General features: G+C 36.2%; 1 protein-coding gene across 5 annotated transcripts in view; it reads right to left on the reverse strand.

The window, feature by feature from the left end:
• Nucleotides 1-12,497, reverse strand: part of DHX57 (DExH-box helicase 57) — a 65,721-nt gene that overhangs the window by 49,995 nt on the left and 3,229 nt on the right. For 4 of the 5 annotated variants that reach the window (XM_055539857.1, XM_055539856.1, XM_055539858.1 and 1 more), the window contains one exon: nt 8,976-9,193. The exons of the other annotated variant lie outside the window; for it this stretch is intronic. In XM_055539857.1, the coding sequence (XP_055395832.1) occupies nt 8,976-9,187 (212 nt within the window). In that variant the 5' untranslated portion in view covers nt 9,188-9,193. Of the gene's footprint in view, nt 1-8,975; nt 9,194-12,497 lie in introns of those variants that run through there. 5 annotated transcript variants of the gene reach the window in all.

Genomic DNA, 12,497 nt, shown 5'->3' on the forward strand with positions numbered 1-12,497 from the left:
TGTAATTTTTTATAATTTGCTTTATTTTCTTATTAAAATCAAACTAGCATTTCCCCCAAATTAAACATTTTCCTACAACTTAATTTTTAAATTTTAAACACAGAGGGACTAAAATTTATTTCACTATTCACTATTTCACTAATCTCATTTTTGGAATTTAGACTTTTTAGAGACACTTTTTAATATTTAAAAAAACAATGAATTCTAAAGTTTACCTTTACTCACAAAGTTTCTTTTCTTTTTTTCACTTGGCATGTTTCTTTATAAATTTTCACAAATCTAGGGAAATGGTAGAAACTTCTCTGTACTGAATATCCAACATATTACTGAGACTTTGAAAAGAACCACACATTTACACTCTCTCAACTGGGTACCAAAGGAGAAAATAGAAGAGACTGGGGTTTTTAACCACATAATTCCAACTTCTGAAAAAAACGTTATCCAAAATTCATCATTTCCCCTTTTTGTTTCAAAAAAACTTTAATATATAAAAATCTATAGCATTTATTAAGATTCACCAATAACTGTTAACACCTGCCATACTTATATGCACACACACATTTACGCCCTTCTCTTATGTCCTCTCTATATGCACACACATATGCATATATATATATATATATATACACGCTCCCTCATATATACACATGCATGTTCTAAATCATCTGAAAGTAAGCTGCTGACATCATATTCACTCGTAAATACTTCTGCATGTTATTTCCTAAGAACAGAGACAAACTTTTATATAACCATAACACTATTATCACTCACAAGATATTAATATTTTATATTGATCTCATCTAATATATCATTTAATTTTATATTGATATCATCACATCACAGCAAACAAATGGAGAAACAAAGGAAACAGTGAAAGATTTTATTTTCTTGGGCTCCAAAATCACTGCAAATGGTGACTGCAGCCATGAAATTAAAAGACGTTTGCTCCCTGGAAGAAAAGCTATGACCAACCTAGACAGAATACTAAAAAGCAGAGATGTTACTCTGCCAACAAAGGTCCATCTAGTTAAAGCTATGGTTTTTCCAGTAGTCATGTATGGATGTGCGAGTTGGACCATAAAGAAAGCTGAGTGCTGAAGAATTGATGCTTTTGAACTGTGGTGTTGGGGAAGACTCTTTGAGAGTCCCTTGGACTGCAAGGAGATCCACCCAGTCCATCCTAAAGGAGATCGTCCTGAATATTCATTGGAAGGACTGATGCTGAAGCTGAAACTCCAATACTTTGGCCACCTGATGTGAAGAACTGACTCACTGGAAAAGACCTTGATGCTGGGAAAGACTGAAGGCAGGAGGAGAAGGGGATGACAGAGGATGAGATGGTTGGATGGTACCACTGACTCAATGGACATGAGTTTGAGCAAGCTCCGGGAGTTGGTGATGGACAGGGAAGCCTGGTGTGCTGTAGTCCATGGGGTCACAAACAGTCAGACAAGACTGAGCAACTGAACTGAACTGATATTCAAAGTTCCTAACTGCCTCAGTCACATCTTCTACAGATTTTCTGATTATCTAGTTAAAAATGACATTAAGTTATCTGTTTTTCAAACTCCTTTAATTTAGAATAGTTCCCTATCTATTTCCTGATACTGACTTTTTTTTTTGATGCACTCAGGCCAGTATTTTTATAGAATTCTCATAATTTGGTTTTATCTGTTTCTTCATGATTAGTGCAAAAAAAAAAGGGGGGGAGGTGGGGGAGGCCTTACATATACTATTTCATCTACCACTTATTTGTAAACCTCGATACTTTGCCTTCCTTCCTGTTACTAAGGATGAACCATTCTTGATCCTAAAAGTCAGTCCCTCTGTTTGTATATTGTATCTCAATTTCTTCAGTCTCAAGGAAATCATTCTAGCACTTATCCCCCTCTCTACATCATCAGTTCTTCATTCTCCATTGGATCATTTCCACCAGCATATATACATGCTATGTAACATCTACCATATTAAAAAAAAAATCCTCCCTTTGACTTTACATCCCCCTCAAGGTATTGTCCTATCCGTCTTCCCACCCTTGCCCTTTACAGTAAAACTCCCCAAAAGAGTTCTCTAAATCATGGCTTTGTCGCCACTTTTTTTCCTCTTCTCTCTGAAACACACTTTATACCAACTATACTATACCAAACAACTCTTGTCAAGGTTACCCATGCTACCCACGTTGCCAAATCCAGTGGACAACGGTCAGAACACATTTTTCTTTTCTTCTGGCTGTGCTGCACAGCTGGTAGGATCTTAGCTTCCAACCAGGGATTAAACCTGGGGCCCCAGCAATGAAAGTGCCAAGTCCTAACCACCAAGGGAACTCCCAGAACACATTTTTATTGACCTACTAGAAGCATTTTTTTATACAACTTGCATATCCCTTTTAAGTATCCAATCCAATCTGACTGGATAACCCTCTTTAAAACATCTTCATTCCTTGACTTCCAGAAATCAGCTTTTAGTTTTCCTCCTACTTCACTGGCAACTTCTCAATCTACTTTGTCTGATTCTCCTAACCTCTTTCAATCCTAAATCCTAGAGTGCCCAAGCGCTCCAAATTCAGACCTCTTGTTTATATCCTATCTCATTTAGTCTCATAGCTTCAAATAGTATTTACTCATAAAGAACTCATACATTTACTTCTCTAGTCGAGATCTTGTTCTTGAACTCCAGACATATTATTAAATTGTCTAGGACACTGCCACTGGGAGAGTATCTTCTAACTGGTCTTCCTGCTTTCACTCATGTCCCCTTGTAGTCGATTCTCCACAGAGCACACTGAGGCAGGGCTGCTGAGTATGGATGCACAGGCCGTACACTATGCAAAGGGTCCTGAAGCAGAGGAGGCGGTGAGAGCTAAAATCCAATGTGTTCTCTGCTTGCCAAGACATGCATTTTGGAGCTATAACTGACCAGAGAAAGGGGCATTTTCTAATTCACATTCACCATTTTCTAATTCACATAAAAGGATATAATTAATGGCAGTAACTCTGGCCAGAGTGATTGATGACATATACTCTTGCCTCAAATCCTTCAATGGCTTCCCATCTTACTCAAAGCAAAAGCCAAAGTCCTTATAATAGCTTTTCAGCCATGATACACAACTTGGCTCAATCTACTTCAACATGCTGACAAACCTCAAGGCTGGTACTTGAAAGAAGCTTTTCAGGTAGATAAGGTGCATCTGCAGAGTATATTATGCAAAATGCTGGGCTGGATGAATCACAAGCTGGAATCAAGATTGCTGGGAAAAATATCAACAACCTCACATATGCATATGATAACACTCTAATGCAGAAAGTGAGGAGGAACTAAAAAGTCTTTTGATGAGGGTGAAGGAGGAGAGTGAGAAAGCAAGCTTAAACCCAACATTCAAAAAACTAAGATCATGGCATCTGGTCCCATAATTTTATGGCAAATAGATGGGGAAAAAGTGGAAATAGTGACATTTTATTTTCTTGGGCTGCAAAATCACTGCAGATGATGACTACAGCCATGAAATTAAAAGAGCTTGCTCCTTGGAAGGGAACTGTGACAAACCTAGACAGTGTATTAAAAAGCAAAGACATCACTCTGCTGACAAACATATGTATAGTCAAAGCTATGATTTTTCCAGTAGTCAAGTATGGATGTGAGAGTTGGACCATAAAGAAGTCTGAGTGCCAAAGAACTGATGCTTTCAAACTATGGTGCTGGAGAAGACTCTTGAGAGTCCCTTGAACAGCAAGGAGACTACATCAGTCAATCCTAAAGGAAATTAACCCTGAATATTCATTGGAAGGACTGATGCTGAAGCTGAAGCTCCAATACTCTGGCCACCTGATGCAAAGAACTGACTCACTGGAAAAGACCCTGATGCTGGGAAAGACTGAAGGCAGGAGGAGAAAGGGATGACAGAGGATGAGATGGTTGGATGGCATCACTGACTCAATGAACATGAGTTTGAGCAAACTCCAGGAGATAGTGAAGGACAGGGCAGTCTGGCATGCTGTAGTCCTGCAACATAAAAAGTTGAACACGCTTAGCGACTGGACAACAACAAGGTATATCTGAACATGAGATGACTGATATAAACAGAACAGATGTTTCTGCTTTCCTTGTCCCTTTCATGGTGGCAGCAGGGGTGATCTTTTGAGAAGGTGTCAGATATCTGACTTCACTTTAACTTTTCACTTTCATGCATTGGAGAAATGGCAATCCACTCCAGTGTTCTTGCCTGCAGAATCCCAGGGATGGCGGAGCCTGGTGGGCTGTCGTCTATGAGGTTGCACAGGGTTGGACACGACTGAAGTGACTTAGCAGCAGCAGCAGCAGATATCTGTGAGAATATATATCTGCCCCATAGAGAATTTCTGTATAATTCAATTCCATTATCTAAAATAGTTTTCTACCAAACAGCCCCAGGCTGAAGATTGACACAGTAACTAGACTAGCTATTCTGCAACTATCTTAAGACAACTTTGTCAACAACTGTGCTTTAATTTTCAAAGGTTATGTTAAAATCCCAATTCTTTTGATTACTCTAAAGAGTATACATTCCAAAGTATCCTTTTAAAAACTTGAATTTTGGGAATTCTCTGGCTGTCCAGTGATTAGAACTCTGCATTTTCACTGCAGAGGGCCCAGGTTTGAGCTCTGGTAAGGGAACTAAACCATACAGCAAGCCACACAGCTTGGCCAAAAACCAACTAAACAAATAACCACACACAAAGAAAAAAATCCCTTGGTTTCATGTGCTTATTTTTCCTACAATAAATCATTTTAGTAACTAAATTTGATCCTGCTGACAGAAAACAGATGAATGCATTCCTAAGGATCAGGGAGGAGTTCATTGCAAAAGGGCATGGGCGAGTTTTGAAGAACTGCTGGTTACAGAGATGACTGCATTTGTCAAATTTTAGGGTGAGTTTTACTGAATGTAAATTACACTTCAATAAACATGATTTTTAAAACTTAAAACAAAATCTTTATACTGGCCTATAAGATTCTATACAGCATAGCCTGTTGAATCTAACTGCCTAACACTTCTTACCCATCCATGCTAGCCACATGGCTTCCTTGTCATTCCCTAAATCTTCTTAAAACTGCTGCCTCAGGAACTGTTCACTTGCTGTTCTGTCTCAAACGTTCTTCCCTCAGATAGATTCATGGCTTACTCCTTCACTTCTTTCTTGTCCTGGCTCAAATGACACATCGAGAGAGAAGTCTTCTCTGATCACTCCACAGACAACAGTAACAATTTAAAAACACCAGCAAGCCAGTTTGGCATTTTCTATCCCTTTGTCCTTTATTTTCCTCCATAGTACTTACCACTTGACATATTATTACACCTTTGTCTACAGTTTTTATATCTCAAACCTCCTATGAACACCAGGACAATATTTTATTCATTGTTGTAATCCTGGTCACTAAAACACTGTCTGGCTCATAGTAGGCACTAAGTCAATATTTCCTGTGTGAATGAACATCTAAGACCCTAAGAACCTATCAACTAAGTGTTTTCAGAAAGAACGGAGCTGCATCTAACTCAGCAGTCAGGTTCTTAGGTCAGCAGCTAATGTGAAAATATAGCTTTAAATTATTCTGGAAGATTTCTTAAAAAGGAATCAAGTTTGAGATTGATATATAATCTCTTAGTATGTCCAAAAATGACCATTTTTCGTTTAGAATGGAAAAAAATGTAGATTCTCTGGTTGCATACCAAGCAAAGTATTTGGTTATGGTAGAGACTATGTATAAGAAATATATATTTAAGAAATACACATTAATATCACCTACTCAGTGCATCAAGAAGCTTAAACTATATACAGCACTTAGACATTGAGACTGACAGGAATGAGCACCTTCCTCTCTCATTATCCTGTTCATGGTGGAGTTCAGATTCATTTAGTGGCAAGTTTAACTACTTAAATACCATTTGTTCTCCTTTTTCTTTTTTTTCCTGAATGCATACAATTGAATTCATTTAAATTAAAAGCATGTCTGATGCAGTTAAACTTCAGCACTCACCTATATTTCTAACCAATATTTAGCTGGTAATTATTCCCACAAGAGTGTGTGTATGCCTGTGTATATATACATAACTCTAAAGAAGTCTATCTCTAAAAATTTAAGTAAACGGCTTAAAGTGCAATTAGAAAAACAATGAGAATTTTATATTTATACTGCATAACATGCAGTAGAAAATCTTTACTTTCATTAAACATGTATTAGAATTATCAGAATTTATACAAAGTGCATCATGTGAAATGCTGGGCTGGATGAATCATAATCTGAAATCAAGATTGCCGGGAGAAATATCAACAACCTCAGACAGGCAGATGATATCACTCTTAATGGCAGAAAGTGAAGAGAAACTAAAGAGCCTTTGACAATCTCTTTAACAAGTGGTGCTGGGAAATCTGGTCAACCACTTGTAAAAGAATGAAACTAGAACACTTTCTAATACCATACACAAAAATAAACTCAAAATGGATTAAAGATCTAAACGTAAGACCAGAAACTATAAAACTCCTAGAGAAGAACATAGGCAAAACACTCTCTGACATACATCACAGCAGGATCCTCTATGCCCCACCTCCCAGAATATTGGAAATAAAAGCAAAAATAAACAAATAGGACCTAATTAACCTTAAAAGCTTCTGCACATCAAAGGAAACTATTAGCAAGGTGAAAAGACAGCCTTCAGAATGGGAGAGAATAATAGCAAATGAAGCAACTGACAAACAACTAATCTCAAAAATATACAAGCAACTCCTACAGCTCAACTCCAGAAAAATAAATGACCCATTCAAAAAATGGGCCAAAGAACTAAAGAGACATTTCTCCAAAGAAGACATACAGATGGCTAACAAACACATGAAAAGATGCTCAACATCACTCATTATCAGAGAAATGCAAATCAAAACCACTATGAGGTACCATTTCACACCAGTCAGAATGGCTGCGATCCAAAAGTCTACAAGTAATAAATGCTGGAGAGGGTGTGGAGAAAAGGGAACCCTCCTACACTGTTGGTGGGAATGCAAACTAGTACAGCCACTATGGAGAACAGTGTGGAGATTCCTTAAAAAACTGGAAATAGAACTGCCTTATGATCCAGCAATTCCACTGCTGGGCATACACACTGAGGAAACCAGAAGGGAAAGAGACACGTGTACCCCAATGTTCATCGCAGCACTGTTTATAATAGCCAGGACATGGAAGCAACCTAGATGTCCATCAGCATATGAATGGATAAGAAAGCTGTGGTACATATACACAATGGAGTATTACTCAGCCATTAAAAAGAATGCATTTGAATCAGTTCTAATGAGGTGGATGAAACTGGAGCCTATTATACAGAGTGAAGTAAGCCAGAAAGAAAAACACCAATACAGTATACTAACGCATATATATGGAATTTAGAAAAATGGTAACAATAACCCTGTGTACGAGACAGCAAAAGAGACACTGATGGATAGAACAGTCTTATGGACTCTGTGGGAGAGGGAAAGGGTGGGAAGATTTGGGAGAATGGCATTGAAACATGTAAAATATCATGTATGAAATGAGTTGCCAGTCCAGGTTCGATGCACGATACTGGATGCTTGGGGCTAGTGCACTGGGACGACCCAGAGGGATGGTATGGGGAGGGAGGAGGGAGGAGGGTTCAGGGTGGGGAACACATGTATACTTGTGGCGGATTCATTTTGATATTTGGCAAAACTAATACAATTATGTAAACTTTAAAAACAAAATAAAATTTAAAAAAAAATAAAAGAAAAAAAAATAAATAAAGAGCCTTTGGATGAGGGTGAAAGAGGAGAATGAAAAAGCTGGCTTGAAACTCAACATTAAAAAAAGCTAAGATCATGGCATCTGGTCCCATCACTTCATGACAAATAGAAGGGCAAATAGTGGAAGCAGTGATAGATTTTATTTTCTTGGACTCTAGAAATCACTGAGGACTGAAAGTAAAAGACACTTGCTCCTTGGAAGGAAAGCTATGACAAACATAGAGAGTATATTAAAAAGCAGAGACATTACTTTGTTGACAAAGGTGGTCATGTACAGATGTGAGCTTTGGATCATAAAGAAGGCTGAGTGCCAAAGAAGTGATGTTTTCAAAATGCGGTGCTAGAGATAACTCTTGAGAGTCCCTTGGATGGTAAGGAGACCAAATCAGTCAATCCTAAAGGAAATCAACCTTCAATATTCATTAGAAGAACTGATGGTGAAGCTCTAATACTTGGCCACCTGATATGAAGAGCTGACTCATTGGAAAAGACGCCAATGCTAGGTAAGATTGAAGGCAAAAGAAGAAGGGGGCAGCAAAGGATGAGATGGTTAGGTAGCATCACCAACTCAAAGGACATGAATTTGAGCAAACCCTGGGGGACAGTGGAGGACAGAAGAGCCTGGCATGCTGCAGTCCATGAGGTTGCCAAGAGTTGGACATGACTGAAGTGACTGAACAACAACAAAACAATGTTTACTAATTAAAAGTTGACTATGGGCATGATATCTATCTCTGGTCATCACATTAAGCTTCAGTAAATATTTGGTTGATCAGTTGGAAAATAGATAATTCATCAACTAAACAGAAGGGATATAGCCAGATCTCATTTGGGGACCTTCAAACTACAATGCCTAAGAAATACTTAATATAATTTTCAATTACCCTACCGTTTCCAATATTTACTTTTCTATAATATTGATTACAATAACAATATTACACTCAATTTACAGTGTCATATGGAAGTTAAAGTTAAGTTCAGATTTCAATGCCCACCCCTCTCCCAAAGGTGTTATTTACCATTATGCTTTTAAAAAAATTCACAAAGCGGGGGACTGCAAGGCTTTAAAATAACAGGAAGAGTAACTTAGCCAGAATTACTTGGCATTTTCTCCCTTTGTCTTAACCATCTTTTGTTCCATACATCAGGAATTGATACTGTTTTCATATTTGAACATTCAATGAGTATAATAACCTGGATGAATGCCTTGATTCACTGAAGATACAAAAGTCATCGCCATCATCCCAGATTCTACTTGATGCCTTTCTGTTGCCACCAACACCACCGCCACTGCTGCCACCCCCATGAGATTTACTAGCATGGCTCCTGCCTCCTCTTCCTCCTCTGGAAGACCCTTTTCCACCTCCTTTCCCTGGCTTGCCTTTCCTTCTTACTGAAGAACTCATTTTCACCTGCAAGAGAAAAAAGTAATACAGACTTTATAAAACCAGATAAGTATAATAATCCTTTGTCAAAGTTAAGGATATAGCCCATTTTAAAGAAAAAAAAGGAAAACGCACTCAAAGGGTCAGTTTAGAAGAAGCATGAGCAAACTGTTTCACAAAAGATTTAGAAACACATCTCCCTGGACTAATATTTAATAAGTTTCTTTGACACAAGTTTCCTAACCAGGAGGTGCATCAGAAACACATGGAGAAGTTTTCAAATCACACATGGGGTGTGTAGGGTCCCATGCTACATTCTGATTTGGTTAGGTCTGGCCCAGGGTTTAAAAACCCTAGAAGAGATGTTTCATGTATTTCAATATATTATGTATTAATATATGATTTGATAAATAAAATTTATATTTACATATATATTTTTAGAAATAGCTCTGGCTCAGAGATTGTGCCTGGGGGGGAGTAAAAGTGTAAAACTCTTGTATGCGATCAAAATTAAGATGCTATCAGCTTAAAGTAAAATGTTATAAGATGTCTTACATTAGCCTCACAACCAAAAAACAACCAAACAAAAACAACCAAACCAAAATATTACACATTAAAAATCTATAGTAAGAAAGAAACTATAAAAGAATACAATTATTTTTTAAAAATCTATAGTAGATATACAAAAGATGAGGAGGAAAAAAAAATCAAAGCATACCACTATAGAAAATCATCAAATCATAAAGGAAGACAGCAAGAGAGAAAGAAAGAAACAAAAGATCTTAAAAATGCTCAGGAAACAACAATATGGCAGTAAGTCCTTACTTATCAATAATTACTTTAAACGTAAATGGACTAAATTCTCCCATCAAAATACATAGAATAGTTGAATGGATAAAAAAAATAAGACTCAACTACATGCAGCCTGCAAGAGAATCGCTTCAGCTGCAAAGACACACAGACTGAAAGTGAAGGGATATAAAAGATAGTAAATGCATGAGGAAACAAAGAGAGAGCAGGGGTAGCTATACTCAGACAAAACAGCCTTTAAATCAAACACTCTAACAATAGACAAAGAAGATCATTATACAATGATAAAGGGGTCAATTCATCAAGAGAATCTAACAATTACAAATATTTATGCTCCCAATATCAGAGCATCTAAAAACATAAAGCAAATATTAACATAATTGAGAGGAAGTAGCCAACAATACAACAAGAATAGGAGACTTTAACATCACACTTTCAACAATGGTCTGATCATCCAGAAAGATGATCATCCAGTAAAAGAAAAATTCAACTTGAACTATAATAGACATACACAGAACATTCCATTCAAAGCCACATGAAATATTTTTCAGGATAGATCATATGTTAGGCCACAAAACAAGTCTTGACAAATTTAAAAGACTGAGAACAAATCAAACATCTTTTCTGATAACAACGGTATAAAACTAGAAATCAATAAAAGAAGGAAAACTGGAAAATTCATAAACGTATGGAAATTAAATAACATGCTCCTGAACAACCAGTGGGTCAAAGACAGAATCAAAAGGAAATTTTAAAATATCCTCAAACAACTGAAAATGAAAACACAACATACCAAAAATTATGGGATGCAGCAAAAGGAGTTCTCTAAGAGGGAAGTTTATCACAATAAATGTCTATGTTAAGAAAAAGAAATGATCTCAAATAAACAACCTAGATTTACATCTTAAGGAACCAGAAATAAAGAACAAATAAGCTCAAACTAAGTCAACTAACTACACCCAAACTAAGTCCAAAGTTAGTAGTATGCATAACAGGAACACCAGAAGGATAGGAGAGAGAGAAAAGAACAGAAAAAATATTTAAAGAAATAATGATAGAAGACTTATCAAATTTATTCAAAGACAATAACCTACACATACAGGAAGTTCTAAGGACTTCAAATAGGATAAACCCAGAGACCCATAAGTAGACACAATACATAAAAATGCTAAAAGTTAAAGACAAGAAGTCTTGAAAGCATTTATAGAAAAACAACTTGTCACTTACAGATATAAACCCAGTAAGATCTGCTTTACAAAAAAATACTATAGCAATTTGTTTAAGCTGAAGAAAGTGACCCTAGATGGTAATCTGAACTCACACACAAAAAAAGGAGCAGCAGTAAAGGTAACTATATAAATATAAAACGAAATCAACCCCCTCCAAACCTACCAAACAGTCTATATCCATATTTTCTTCTTTCTTCACATAACTGATTTAAAAAGCAACCATATAAAATAATATGTATATGATGTAATAGTGGGTTTGTGATATGCAAAAATGTAATGTATTTGCTGTAACAAAACAAAGCAGGTTGGTGGGAGCACAGATGGACTGGGTTAATAAAATGACTACAGATGGTAAAGTAGTAACTATAACAATGTACAGTTGGGGATGCAACCTAAGGTTTCATTGACAGATAAATGAATAAAGAAAACATGGTATATATACACAATGGAATATTACTCAGTCATAAAAAAGAATGAAATAATGCTATTAGCAACAATATGGATGGACCTAGAGATTATCATACTAAATGAAGTAACTCAGACACAAATACCATATGATATTGCTTACATGTGGAATCTTTACTGCAAAAAGGAGGGGACAGGCATACAGCTATATGAAAGTAACATTTCTATACATTACCAAAATTGAGTTAGTATAAATGAGAAGTTGACTCTGATATGTTAAGAGGTATATGACAAATCCTTGAGCAGTCACTAAAGAGTAAACCAAAAATTAAAAAAATGTAGTGAAAAAAAATCACTAAAGAAATTAAAATACTACATTAGGAAATATTTATTGAATAATTTAATGCAAAAGAAAACAGTAAAGTAGGAACAGTGAAACAAAATAGGCATGAGACATATTGACAACTAAAAGTAGAATGGAAAAAATAAATCCCACTATACCAATAGCAATATTAAATGTGAATGGATTAAACAATCCAATCAAAAGACAAATTATTAGTGAATAAAAACAAGATCCAAGTATATGCTATCACTTTAAATTCAAAGATACAAATAAATGAAAAGTAAAAGGATAGAAAAAGAGAAATCATGCAAACAGAAACCACAAGAAAGCCGCAGCAACTACGCTAATATCAAACAAAATAGACTTTAAAGCAAAAATATCTTGTTAGTGATAAAGAAGAACGTTTCATAAAGATAAGAGAGTCAATCCATGAGGAAGATGTAACAATTATAAATATACTCTACCTAATAACAGAGCACCAGAACACATCAACCAACAACTGACAGAAATGAACAGAGAAATACACAACATACAACAGCAGGAA

Source organism: Bubalus kerabau, chromosome 11, assembly GCF_029407905.1.
Source record: "Bubalus kerabau isolate K-KA32 ecotype Philippines breed swamp buffalo chromosome 11, PCC_UOA_SB_1v2, whole genome shotgun sequence".
Lineage (NCBI taxonomy): Eukaryota > Metazoa > Chordata > Mammalia > Artiodactyla > Bovidae > Bubalus > Bubalus kerabau.